At 52.7% G+C, this 14,193-nt stretch overlaps 2 protein-coding genes across 2 annotated transcripts; both read left to right on the top strand.

Moving 5' to 3' along the window:
* The first annotated feature begins 3,746 nt into the window (after positions 1–3,746).
* LOC114935818 (uncharacterized) lies at positions 3,747–8,965 on the top strand. Its single transcript, XM_085479999.1, has 4 exons — positions 3,747–5,451; positions 5,531–6,555; positions 6,748–7,889; positions 8,332–8,965. Exons 1-4 carry the CDS (start codon positions 3,747–3,749, stop codon positions 8,963–8,965), a joined length of 4,506 nt encoding a protein of 1,501 aa, XP_085336125.1.
* Positions 8,966–9,727: 762 nt separating this feature from the next.
* LOC114935820 (uncharacterized) lies at positions 9,728–14,064 on the top strand (the record flags this gene model as incomplete). The annotated part of the gene is made up of 3 exons (XM_085479998.1): positions 9,728–11,214; positions 11,741–13,011; positions 13,204–14,064. Coding segments are annotated over exons 1-3 (3,618 nt in total), but the record flags the coding sequence as incomplete, so codon positions are not given.
* Positions 14,065–14,193: the final 129 nt, after the last annotated feature.

The following is a 14,193-nucleotide window of genomic DNA, read 5'->3' as shown; positions in this document are numbered from 1 at the left end:
TAAAACAACAATTTTTAAAAATTTATGCGGGAAAGGGGGAAGCTGGGGGGCAAAATCGAAAGGGGGCCTCCCTTCTCAGAATCCCTCGTGCGGTTTTCCCCTCCCACCGTCTTTGGGGACTTTAGTGCGACCACCTTTTGCGCGGGGTTTTCAAGGTTTTCGAGTCAATTTTTAGCGGGAAATCGTTAATGAAATTTGTTTCCGGGGACCAAAAATAAACGGACTTGGCGGGTCGTGATCGATGGCGCATTTTTCCGCTACGTATACTGGCCCGGGGATGTCGAAAAAAATGTATAGGAATGTTTTTGATCTGCGTGACAAAAATTTTTAAACCATATTTGGGTGGATACCGGACGGAGGGGGTGCAGAATAAAGCTCGCCGGGACGTACGGCATGGGTCGGCGCCTTTTTGGCGAGGGGGCGGGGCCAATTTTTCCGCGAAGGGCATTCTCCCCGTTACCTGGCCCCCCTGGGGAAAAAACATTATGTTGAGCGTCTTGTTCGGCCGACGATACCTTTTGCTTAAGGGGCGGGGGGCAATTTTTTTTATGTTTTTGCTGCGGCCAATTCAATTTGCGAAAGGGGGCCAGAATCGGCTCTTTTGAGCGACTTGAACAGGGATCGGTTTTTGGCACAGCAAGGACTTAAAAACCAGGCAAAATTTTAAAATCCTCGGGAATGTGGCACACCGTTTAAGGACGTGTTTGGGGTTTTCCGTTTCCTCCCCCCCCTCTGTCTCGAAACAAAATCTTTTCTCTCATATCGCGGAATATTTGACCGTTGGGGGGAGTGCTCCGGTCCCAAACCCAAAAAATCTTTCTTCAGGCTTGGAACCGTCGACTGGGATGAAAATTTCCCCCCCCATTCCTGAGAGTGGGAAGCCTTGGGCGCATCCTGCCCTTTTGAGGCCTTCAAATGATCGTGGGTTTCCAAAGCGGATGGGTCGACGGCCCCCGCAGCTGCAGGGTTTTCGGGACGCGTCCTCTCTGCGATGCACCGGGGTTTATCTGGGCTTCTCTCGTCCCGGGAAAAGGGTCCCTCGTGTTTCCTCGTCGGAAAGTCTGGGTGCGTCCTAAATCATTGAGCATTCCGATTGGAGCTGCGGAGGGTGCTGCTCCCATTTTAAGGAGTTCTGATACGTCCCCCCCCCTTTTCCCCGGTTTTCCGTTTACGGGAAAGGGATCCACGGTCCCCTTGCGGGGGGGAAGAGACCTCAGGGGGGCAAAGGGGTTCGGGGAAAAAAGCGTGGGGAAACCCGCCCACTTCCCCCCGCTTGTGGCGACCTGCCCACCATTGAAAACCCCCCCAAAATCCCCCGTCTGGGATTTCCGGGCATCAGCTAAAATCCCATCTTGTGGTCCCAGGGCCTTGTGGCAAGTTCGATTCCGACTGGCCGGCCCTGTCCCCTCCCCAGACCCAAGGGAAAAAAAAGTAAAAAAGCCCGCGGTTCTGTCGCGAGCCGAGGAAGTCGTGGGGAAATTTTCGCCGCGCGCCCCCGTGGCCCCGGGTTTTTAATTTTGCGCCCCCACCGCCATTTTTAGGAAAATTTATCTCGCGTACTCGGGGGGGGGTATTCGCCCCCGGTGAGCGGTGGGGTTTTCCCTTTTCACCCTTTAAAAGGGTACAAATTTCCCCCAAACGCGCGAAAACCCCTTTTGGGAAAAAAAACCTTTTTCCAAGGGGAGCTTTCGCGCGCGAGCTACCGCGCTTCAAGGGGGGGAAAAGCGCTCTATCGAAAGCGTCTTTCCTTCGCCCCGTTTGGGGAAAAAAATCAAAAAATTCGGTTGGGGGGTTGTCGGGGGGCGCCCATCCCCCCCCACTAAAAAAATCCGATCTTCTCGCGCCCCCTCCTCTGTCCACCCCAAAAAGGGAAATTTTACAGGATTTTTCCGGGACCCCCTTACTTGGCAACGGGCGGCAAAAAGGACGGGTTTTTCCGAGTCGGGTTTTGGGGTTCGGGTCGGCACCCCTGGTGTGTCGCGTGCACTCGCGAGCGAGCTGGGCCCTCCCACCCCGCTTACGGAACCTCCCGAATTCAAAGGGCTCTCCCCCGCGCGCGCTTTTTTTCACGGGAGAGATTAGCGGGGGCCCCTTTTTGTTCGACGTTTTTCTGGGCGCGGAGGGCCCCGAAAGGCCTACCCCCCCATATTCGTTTTGGGGGAACGCGCGCGGCCCTTGGGGGGTTTCGGGGGAAAAGCCACTCCGGCCCTTTTTGGGGCCTATTCGCGATTTTTGGTCGACGGGGTTTTCCGACGGCGGTTTTACTCCGAAAAACGGGACCCCCTTTGTCGGAGCGGCCCAACTACTTTTGCTTTTGAGCGGCTTTTCGGACCCGTTTTTTTAAAAAAAGGCGCTTGGGGGCAATTCGAGGGCATTTTCTGCCCCCTTTTCCCCCCCCCTTTGGCGGCCTTGGGGGGCCGGGGTTCAAAAAGTGAAGACAACTTTTTCCCCCGGGTGGTTGGAGCGCACACGCTGACGTTTTGAAGAGTTCTCCACGCTTCTTTGTAACGTCGAGGCATGCCTCAACTCTAGGCCCATAGCACCGCTCTCCGACTCCATAGATACATACGATCCGCTGACCCCCGGGCATTTTCTCATTGGTGCTGCTCTTAACTCGAGTCCAGAGCCTTCCCTGTTACAGGTAAAAGAAAATCGCCTATCTCGATGGCAGTTGGTTCGGCAGCTCACCGAGCGTTTTTGGAAGTTGTGGCAGAGCGATTATATTAACATGCTGCAACAGCGGGGAAAATGGCGACATATTGAGAAGCCAAATATTTGGGTGGGACAGTTGGTTTTGCTTCGCAATCCACTGCTTCCACCGTGCAAGTGGGAGCTCGGCCGCGTTGTTTTGTGTCACCCGGGTCTCGACGAATTGGTTCGCGTTGTTACGGTAAAAACGGCGTCGTCCGAGTACAAGCGTCCGATCGGTAGACTGTGCCTTCTGCCGATCGATATTGAGAAGTCGGAAAGCGCCGACAAGTGATGTCAAGTCTCGCCTCGACATGCCGAACGCCTCGCTCAATTCTACTCGAAACCTTTTCTGAGTCACTCGCATCTTTTGTTTTCTTTCGAAACTATTGTTTCGAGGTGGGCGGTATGTTGAGAAACAGACAAATAATTTGAATGGTAATTTCGTGTCAAATTAATTGTAAGTACAAATAAACGTTAGAGGTAAGAACCCGCTTTTTCAAAACAAACTTGTTATTCCCCGCCAGCGAGGCAAGGACAACAGTTATCAATATTGATCGATATGAGAAATCAGCCGTTGACCGCGTGATTTCGGTCCCTTCACTCGGTCGGAAATCAATACCGGCCAATCGTGATTCTTCGCAAAAAACGAGCGTCCCCTCCAAGAGGTCGTGTCGAAATCTCGCGCCTCGGCGAAGAACGCCCCGACTCTGAGCGTTTACTCTTCGAAAAATTGTCAAGTCAGCGACACCGAAAATCAGAACGACTATAGATCGGTTGAATAATTCGGACATAACTTCTAAGACTGAACGTGTACTCGAAAAATAAACTAATTTGTGATACTGCATTCGGAGTTATCTCTCGAGAGTTCTCTTGTCAGCTGCTCTTTCCTTCGCGCTCTCTCTGAGCGATACCGGCGTCCGCGGTCAACGCGAAAAAGAAAAAGGGGAAACCCATCTCGCGTACGCGACATTGTTGGTCCTTCGAGCCGGATCGAAGGAATTGTGGAAGCTCAACGACCTTGGAAGTGACCACTGTGACGGAGATCTGACAACATCATGAGTGAGCAGTTGCTTACCAAGCAGCAGTCACAACTGCACTCGGTGGCGCGAGCTCTTCCGAATTTCAAAAAACTCGGAAAGAACAATTATACGCCAGCGCTAATTCGATCGCGACTGACGGGCCTGAAAGAAGCTTGGGCGCTGTGCACGGCCTCTCACGCTGCGCTGATCCATGTCTTCCCAGGGGCCAAACGGAAGGACGTCGGCTACTTCGACAATGCGGAGTTCGAGGAACACGAGGAGATCTTCCAGAGGACGGCGGACTACATGACGGAATGCCTCGAAGAATTAGAGCCTCCTCTCAACTCAACTCCATTGGCAAGTCCACCGGCGTTCGGTAATCCCTCCGCGTTACTCTCCTTGTCGCACCTACCGTCTATCAATATACCCCCGTTCTCGGGAACCCATGAGGACTGGGAGAGTTTTCGCGATCGATTCACGTCGCTCATAATTAAAAATACAGAGTTAACTGCATTTTCCCGCATGCATTACTTAGCGTCTAGTCTCTCCGGGCGTGCTCTGGAATTGATACGAACTGTCCCAGTCACCGCCGACAATTTTGAAGTCGCTTGGCGATTGCTAGTCTCGCGCTACGATAACAAACGGCAACTGGTCGGCGTGCATGTCTCCGCGCTATGCAACCTGCCGGCCGTCACACGCGAATCGGCCGTCGAGCTTAGCGAACTACAGGATAAAGCCAATCGAGCTATCGCGTCGCTCAGAAATCTCCACCGGTCGTCAGACGAAATTTTGAGTGATGTCCTAGTTCATCTTGTCACTCAGCGACTTGATCACGCCACGCACAAGGCGTGGCGACTGAAAGGAGGCGATGATGCCGCGATTCCAACATTCGAGGACTTAGATAGATTTATCTCCGCGCGCGTGCGAGCCTTGGAAGAACTCACGCCTCATAACGCGGCTAAGCCCACGCGTCCGTCAAGATCCGCCTCCGTGAACGCCGCCACCACGTCTCCAGTCTCGTGTCCGATTTGTAAGGCGAGTCATTACTTGAGTAAGTGTCCGCAATTTGTTAAGAAAGGTCCGAGTCAACGCATGGAGTTCATCAAACAGCACCAAAGGTGCATTAATTGTCTCAGTGCGAAACACGCCTTGTATTCATACCCTAGCCAATACACTTGTCGCCGATGCCAGAAAAGGCATCATTCGATGCTCCATGTTGATTCAGGCTCATGCGTTACCGCCTCGGTGATCACTGCTGAATCGACTTCGCCGGTCGAAGCGAGAGGTAATCGCGGCGCGGTAGCGTTGTTTGCTTCGCAAGAATTATCGCATCGAACTCCGGTACTCCTTGCGACGGCGCGAGTCACGGTTCGTTCACCGGCGGGTCGCGACGCGAACGTGCGAGCGTTGCTCGATCCGGGATCGGAGATAACCTTCATGTCCGCTCGGCTTGCACAAACCTTAAGACTGCGTCGTTTCCAAGATCAGTTTTCACTCTCTGCCATCTGCGGTCTTAAAGCGGGTAACTGCAAGTTTGCAGCTCAAATTACGATCTCGCCGCAAAATAAATCAGAGCCGAGTCTCACAATCACTGCGTCGATTTTGCCTTCACTCGCTGATTACAATTCGGGGCTCGATCGAGCCAGGTGCAACTGGGATCATCTCGCGGATCTCGCCCTAGCAGATCCTCACTTCAATGGTTCTGATCCCATTGAGCTCCTCATCGGCGCCGATATCTATGGCGAGATATTCCTTGGCGAAATGCGGAAGGGACCTCGCGGGCAGCCCTATGCATTAAATACTTATTTTCGGATGGGCAGTATCCGGTCCTACGAGTGTTTCACTTCAATCCCGCCGAACAATCACTGTTCAACATTGTTCGGCCTCAACGTCGCTTGCGCTCGATCGCGAACTGAGAAGATTTTTGGAGATCGAGGAAGTTCCTCGACAGACTGTACTCGGCCCGGAGGAACAACGATGCGAGGATTACTTCATGACCACTCATTCGCGTTTTTCCCACGGCCGATACATTGTGCGCCTTCCATTCAAACGTGATCCTCCCATTAATATCGGTCGTTCTCGCGATACCGCTGAGCGATGTCTAAAAAGCTTACTTCGACGCTTTGAAATTAACGCCGAGCTAAAACAACAATATTTCAATTTCATGCGGGAATACGAAGCTCTGGGACACATGCGCAGAGCCTCACCTCTCTCAGAATCCTCTCAGTGCGTGTATATTCCTCACCATCCCGTCTTTCGCGACGGTAGTGCGACCACACACTTGCGCGTGGTGTTCAATGCGTCGAGTCTAACGTCTAGCGGGAAATCGCTTAATGATAATTTGCTTCCAGGACCGAAACTACAAACGGACTTGGCGGCGGTCGTGATGCGATGGCGACAGTTTCGCTACGTATACTCGGCCGATGTCGAGAAAATGTATAGGCAGATCGTCGTTGATCTGCGTGACACAAATTATCAACGCATATTATGGGTGGATACCGAGACGGAGCGCGTGCAAGAATATAAGCTCTTGACCGTGACGTACGGCATGGCGTCGGCGCCGTTTTTGGCGTTACGAGTCCTGCGCCAATTGGTCCGCGATGAAGGGCATTCCTATCCGTTAGCCGTGTCCGTCCTGACGGATAACATTTATGTTGACGACGTCTTGTTCGGCGCCGCCGATATCCCTCTGCTTCAGCAGGCGCGCGAGCAAGTATGCTCACTGCTGTGCTGCGGCCAATTCAATTTGCGTAAGTGGTCCAGTAACTCGTCGGCTCTTTTGAGCGACATTGATGACAGCGATCACGGTTTGGCATGCAGCAAGGACCTTCAACCAGGCGAAAAGGTTAAAGTCCTCGGGATATGCTGGCACCCCGCTAAGGACGTGTTTCGGTTCCGCATTTCCTGCCCTCCCTCTGTCTCGATAACGAAAAGATCGATTCTCTCGAATATCGCGCGAATATTTGATCCGTTGGGGTGGAGTGCTCCGGTCACCATAACGGCAAAAATCTTTCTTCAGCGACTGTGGCAATCACAGCTCGACTGGGATGACCAATTTCCCCCCGATCTCGCTGATGAGTGGGAAGCTCTTCGGGCGTCACTCCTGTCACTTGATGGCCTTCAACTCGATCGATGGGTTCGACGCGGATCGGATACGACGGCCTGCGAGCTGCACGGGTTCGCGGACGCGTCCTCTCATGCGTATGCAGCCGTGGTTTATCTGAGGCTTCTCTCGATCTCCGGAGAGGTCTCCTCGATGCTCCTCGTCGGAAAGTCTAGGGTCGCGCCCGTTAAATCATTGAGCATTCCGCGATTGGAGCTCGCAGCAGCGGTGCTGCTCTCCAGATTAATGGAGTTCGTGATCACGTCCCTCCACCTTTCCGAGGTTCCGTGCTACTGCTGGACGGACTCCACGGTCGTCCTTGCGTGGGTTACGCAGCATCCGTCACGGTGGCGAACGTTCGTGGCAAATCGCGTCGCGGAAATCCAGACCCGACTTCCCTCCGCTTCGTGGCGACACGTGCCCACCATTGACAACCCCGCCGACTGCGCGTCTCGCGGAATTTCCGGGCATCAGCTCGCATCCCATCCGTTGTGGTGGCATGGTCCATTGTGGCTTAAGCTTCCGATCTCCGACTGGCCGGTACCTGTCGACCCTCACCCTCAGACCTCAATGGAACAAAATGTAAAGACGCAGGTTCTCGTCGCGATGTCGAGAGACACTGTCGTGTGGGATCTCGCCGCGCGCCACTCGTCGTGGCCGAAGTTAATGCGCATCACCGCCTACGTTATGCGATTTATCTCGCGTACTCGCGGACGTATTACGTTGCCGGCTGAGCGCGTCGAGAGTCCCTCATCCTTGACGGGTCACGAAATTCAACGCGCGACGAACTTTTGGGTAAAAACCATTCAAGCGGAGCTATTCGCGCGCGAGCTGACCGCGCTTCGAAGGGGAAACGCGCTCTCATCGAAAAGCGTACTGTTGCCTCTCGCGCCGTATTTGGACGAAGATCAAATAATTCGTGTTGGTGGGCGGTTGTCGCGGGCGCCCATCCCGGCTCACGTCAAACATCCGATCGTTCTCGCGCCCCATCCTCTCGTCCAGCTCCTCATACAGGATATTCACAGGCGATATCTCTATGCCGGCATCCAGCTTACTCTGGCAACGCTGCGGCGAAGGTACTGGGTTATCCGAGCTCGCGGTGCGGTCAGATCAGGTCATCCATCGGTGTGTCGCGTGCACTCGCGAGCGAGCTGCCGTCCCAACACAGCTTATGCGGAACCTCCCGCAATTCAGAGTCTCTCCTCCCGCGCGCGCATTCATTCACTGCGGAGTAGATTATGCTGGCCCGATACTAGTTCGAGCGATGTCTGGGCGCGGAGTGGCCTCCCGAAAGGCCTACATCGCCATATTCGTGTGTATGGCAACGCGCGCGGTACACTTGGAGTTGGTCGAGGGGTACGCCACTCCGGCATTTTTGGGGGCCTATTCGCGATTTGTGGCTCGACGGGGTCTTCCGACGGCGGTGTACTCCGATAACGGGACCACCTTCGTCGGAGCGGACCGCGAACTCACAGTCGCGTTTAGAGCGGCTCTTCGCGATCCCGTTTTTTTGAATAGGACTGCTTCGGACAATGTCGAGTGGCATTTTCTGCCTCCTTCCGCCCCTCATTTTGGCGGCCTATGGGAGGCCGGTGTTCGAAGCGTGAAGCACCACATTCGCCGGGTGGTTGGAGCGCACACGCTGACGTTTGAAGAGTTCTCCACGCTTCTTTGTAACGTCGAGGCATGCCTCAACTCTAGGCCCATAGCACCGCTCTCCGACTCCATAGATACATACGATCCGCTGACCCCCGGGCATTTTCTCATTGGTGCTGCTCTTAACTCGAGTCCAGAGCCTTCCCTGTTACAGGTAAAAGAAAATCGCCTATCTCGATGGCAGTTGGTTCGGCAGCTCACCGAGCGTTTTTGGAAGTTGTGGCAGAGCGATTATATTAACATGCTGCAACAGCGGGGAAAATGGCGACATATTGAGAAGCCAAATATTTGGGTGGGACAGTTGGTTTTGCTTCGCAATCCACTGCTTCCACCGTGCAAGTGGGAGCTCGGCCGCGTTGTTTTGTGTCACCCGGGTCTCGACGAATTGGTTCGCGTTGTTACGGTAAAAACGGCGTCGTCCGAGTACAAGCGTCCGATCGGTAGACTGTGCCTTCTGCCGATCGATATTGAGAAGTCGGAAAGCGCCGACAAGTGATGTCAAGTCTCGCCTCGACATGCCGAACGCCTCGCTCAATTCTACTCGAAACCTTTTCTGAGTCACTCGCATCTTTTGTTTTCTTTCGAAACTATTGTTTCGAGGTGGGCGGTATGTTGAGAAACAGACAAATAATTTGAATGGTAATTTCGTGTCAAATTAATTGTAAGTACAAATAAACGTTAGAGGTAAGAACCCGCTTTTTCAAAACAAACTTGTTATTCCCCGCCAGCGAGGCAAGGACAACAGTTATCAATATTGATCGATATGAGAAATCAGCCGTTGACCGCGTGATTTCGGTCCCTTCACTCGGTCGGAAATCAATACCGGCCAATCGTGATTCTTCGCAAAAAACGAGCGTCCCCTCCAAGAGGTCGTGTCGAAATCTCGCGCCTCGGCGAAGAACGCCCCGACTCTGAGCGTTTACTCTTCGAAAAATTGTCAAGTCAGCGACACCGAAAATCAGAACGACTATAGATCGGTTGAATAATTCGGACATAACTTCTAAGACTGAACGTGTACTCGAAAAATAAACTAATTTGTGATACTGCATTCGGAGTTATCTCTCGAGAGTTCTCTTGTCAGCTGCTCTTTCCTTCGCGCTCTCTCTGAGCGATACCGGCGTCCGCGGTCAACGCGAAAAAGAAAAAGGGGAAACCCACCTCGCGTACGCGACATTGTTGGTCCTTCGAGCCGGATCGAAGGAATTGTGGAAGCTCAACGACCTTGGAAGTGACCACTGTGACGGAGATCTGACAACATCATGAGTGAGCAGTTGCTTACCAAGCAGCAGTCACAACTGCACTCGGTGGCGCGAGCTCTTCCGAATTTCAAAAAACTCGGAAAGAACAATTATACGCCAGCGCTAATTCGATCGCGACTGACGGGCCTGAAAGAAGCTTGGGCGCTGTGCACGGCCTCTCACGCTGCGCTGATCCATGTCTTCCCAGGGGCCAAACGGAAGGACGTCGGCTACTTCGACAATGCGGAGTTCGAGGAACACGAGGAGATCTTCCAGAGGACGGCGGACTACATGACGGAATGCCTCGAAGAATTAGAGCCTCCTCTCAACTCAACTCCATTGGCAAGTCCACCGGCGTTCGGTAATCCCTCCGCGTTACTCTCCTTGTCGCACCTACCGTCTATCAATATACCCCCGTTCTCGGGAACCCATGAGGACTGGGAGAGTTTTCGCGATCGATTCACGTCGCTCATAATTAAAAATACAGAGTTAACTGCATTTTCCCGCATGCATTACTTAGCGTCTAGTCTCTCCGGGCGTGCTCTGGAATTGATACGAACTGTCCCAGTCACCGCCGACAATTTTGAAGTCGCTTGGCGATTGCTAGTCTCGCGCTACGATAACAAACGGCAACTGGTCGGCGTGCATGTCTCCGCGCTATGCAACCTGCCGGCCGTCACACGCGAATCGGCCGTCGAGCTTAGCGAACTACAGGATAAAGCCAATCGAGCTATCGCGTCGCTCAGAAATCTCCACCGGTCGTCAGACGAAATTTTGAGTGATGTCCTAGTTCATCTTGTCACTCAGCGACTTGATCACGCCACGCACAAGGCGTGGCGACTGAAAGGAGGCGATGATGCCGCGATTCCAACATTCGAGGACTTAGATAGATTTATCTCCGCGCGCGTGCGAGCCTTGGAAGAACTCACGCCTCATAACGCGGCTAAGCCCACGCGTCCGTCAAGATCCGCCTCCGTGAACGCCGCCACCACGTCTCCAGTCTCGTGTCCGATTTGTAAGGCGAGTCATTACTTGAGTAAGTGTCCGCAATTTGTTAAGAAAGGTCCGAGTCAACGCATGGAGTTCATCAAACAGCACCAAAGGTGCATTAATTGTCTCAGTGCGAAACACGCCTTGTATTCATACCCTAGCCAATACACTTGTCGCCGATGCCAGAAAAGGCATCATTCGATGCTCCATGTTGATTCAGGCTCATGCGTTACCGCCTCGGTGATCACTGCTGAATCGACTTCGCCGGTCGAAGCGAGAGGTAATCGCGGCGCGGTAGCGTTGTTTGCTTCGCAAGAATTATCGCATCGAACTCCGGTACTCCTTGCGACGGCGCGAGTCACGGTTCGTTCACCGGCGGGTCGCGACGCGAACGTGCGAGCGTTGCTCGATCCGGGATCGGAGATAACCTTCATGTCCGCTCGGCTTGCACAAACCTTAAGACTGCGTCGTTTCCAAGATCAGTTTTCACTCTCTGCCATCTGCGGTCTTAAAGCGGGTAACTGCAAGTTTGCAGCTCAAATTACCCATACAGCACAGATTATTGCAAATATATTGCAGCAACGTTGCAATGTTGCAAGTTGCAATGCAACATTATAAAGACATTGCAGAGATATAAGTGCACAAAATTCCAGCACACTTGTAGCAACATGACATTAATATTTCGGAAATATTGCATGTAATCCAAATTCTATAATTTATATATTGTAATATATATGAATTAACTACAACGTATTTTCATTAATGATTTATTTACATTTATATATCTGTATATGCAACATTAGTTTATGGTTGCAATAACAATACATTATTGCAAACTCATAACATATTGCAATATTGTTGTAATATTTTGTTGCAATCTTCCAAAAAGCGGACATTTTAACATTGCTGCAATTCAACAGCAATAATGTAGCAACATTTTGCAGTGAATTTGCAATATTGCAATATTGCGGTGAAAGATTGTTGTAATGTTTTTGCAATCTTTCGGTGCTGTATGGGTACGATCTCGCCGCAAAATAAATCAGAGCCGAGTCTCACAATCACTGCGTCGATTTTGCCTTCACTCGCTGATTACAATTCGGGGCTCGATCGAGCCAGGTGCAACTGGGATCATCTCGCGGATCTCGCCCTAGCAGATCCTCACTTCAATGGTTCTGATCCCATTGAGCTCCTCATCGGCGCCGATATCTATGGCGAGATATTCCTTGGCGAAATGCGGAAGGGACCTCGCGGGCAGCCCTATGCATTAAATACTATTTTCGGATGGGCAGTATCCGGTCCTACGAGTGTTTCACTTCAATCCCGCCGAACAATCACTGTTCAACATTGTTCGGCCTCAACGTCGCTTGCGCTCGATCGCGAACTGAGAAGATTTTGGGAGATCGAGGAAGTTCCGCGACAGACTGTACTCGGCCCGGAGGAACAACGATGCGAGGATTACTTCATGACCACTCATTCGCGTTTTTCCCACGGCCGATACATTGTGCGCCTTCCATTCAAACGTGATCCTCCCATTAATATCGGTCGTTCTCGCGATACCGCTGAGCGATGTCTAAAAAGCTTACTTCGACGCTTTGAAATTAACGCCGAGCTAAAACAACAATATTTCAATTTCATGCGGGAATACGAAGCTCTGGGACACATGCGCAGAGCCTCACCTCTCTCAGAATCCTCTCAGTGCGTGTATATTCCTCACCATCCCGTCTTTCGCGACGGTAGTGCGACCACACACTTGCGCGTGGTGTTCAATGCGTCGAGTCTAACGTCTAGCGGGAAATCGCTTAATGATAATTTGCTTCCAGGACCGAAACTACAAACGGACTTGGCGGCGGTCGTGATGCGATGGCGACAGTTTCGCTACGTATACTCGGCCGATGTCGAGAAAATGTATAGGCAGATCGTCGTTGATCTGCGTGACACAAATTATCAACGCATATTATGGGTGGATACCGAGACGGAGCGCGTGCAAGAATATAAGCTCTTGACCGTGACGTACGGCATGGCGTCGGCGCCGTTTTTGGCGTTACGAGTCCTGCGCCAACTGGTCCGCGATGAAGGGCATTCCTATCCGTTAGCCGTGTCCGTCCTGACGGATAACATTTATGTTGACGACGTCTTGTTCGGCGCCGACGATATCCCTCTGCTTCAGCAGGCGCGCGAGCAAGTATGCTCACTGCTGTGCTGCGGCCAATTCAATTTGCGTAAGTGGTCCAGTAACTCGTCGGCTCTTTTGAGCGACATTGATGACAGCGATCACGGTTTGGCATGCAGCAAGGACCTTCAACCAGGCGAAAAGGTTAAAGTCCTCGGGATATGCTGGCACCCCGCTAAGGACGTGTTTCGGTTCCGCATTTCCTGCCCTCCCTCTGTCTCGATAACGAAAAGATCGATTCTCTCGAATATCGCGCGAATATTTGATCCGTTGGGGTGGAGTGCTCCGGTCACCATAACGGCAAAAATCTTTCTTCAGCGACTGTGGCAATCACAGCTCGACTGGGATGACCAATTTCCCCCCGATCTCGCTGATGAGTGGGAAGCTCTTCGGGCGTCACTCCTGTCACTTGATGGCCTTCAACTCGATCGATGGGTTCGACGCGGATCGGATACGACGGCCTGCGAGCTGCACGGGTTCGCGGACGCGTCCTCTCATGCGTATGCAGCCGTGGTTTATCTGAGGCTTCTCTCGATCTCCGGAGAGGTCTCCTCGATGCTCCTCGTCGGAAAGTCTAGGGTCGCGCCCGTTAAATCATTGAGCATTCCGCGATTGGAGCTCGCAGCAGCGGTGCTGCTCTCCAGATTAATGGAGTTCGTGATCACGTCCCTCCACCTTTCCGAGGTTCCGTGCTACTGCTGGACGGACTCCACGGTCGTCCTTGCGTGGGTTACGCAGCATCCGTCACGGTGGCGAACGTTCGTGGCAAATCGCGTCGCGGAAATCCAGACCCGACTTCCCTCCGCTTCGTGGCGACACGTGCCCACCATTGACAACCCCGCCGACTGCGCGTCTCGCGGAATTTCCGGGCATCAGCTCGCATCCCATCCGTTGTGGTGGCATGGTCCATTGTGGCTTAAGCTTCCGATCTCCGACTGGCCGGTACCTGTCGACCCTCACCCTCAGACCTCAATGGAACAAAATGTAAAGACGCAGGTTCTCGTCGCGATGTCGAGAGACACTGTCGTGTGGGATCTCGCCGCGCGCCACTCGTCGTGGCCGAAGTTAATGCGCATCACCGCCTACGTTATGCGATTTATCTCGCGTACTCGCGGACGTATTACGTTGCCGGCTGAGCGCGTCGAGAGTCCCTCATCCTTGACGGGTCACGAAATTCAACGCGCGACGAACTTTTGGGTAAAAACCATTCAAGCGGAGCTATTCGCGCGCGAGCTGACCGCGCTTCGAAGGGGATACGCGCTCTCATCGAAAAGCGTACTGTTGCCTCTCGCGCCGTATTATGACGAAGATCAAATAATTCGTGTT

The sequence above is a fragment of the Nylanderia fulva genome, unplaced genomic scaffold (genome assembly GCF_048542155.1).
Source record: "Nylanderia fulva isolate GAGA-0341 unplaced genomic scaffold, ASM4854215v1 Scaffold137, whole genome shotgun sequence".
In the NCBI taxonomy this organism is placed as follows: Eukaryota; Metazoa; Arthropoda; class Insecta; order Hymenoptera; family Formicidae; genus Nylanderia; species Nylanderia fulva.
Note: the sequence above shows the minus strand (reverse complement) of the source record. Positions and strands in the feature narration are given on the sequence as shown.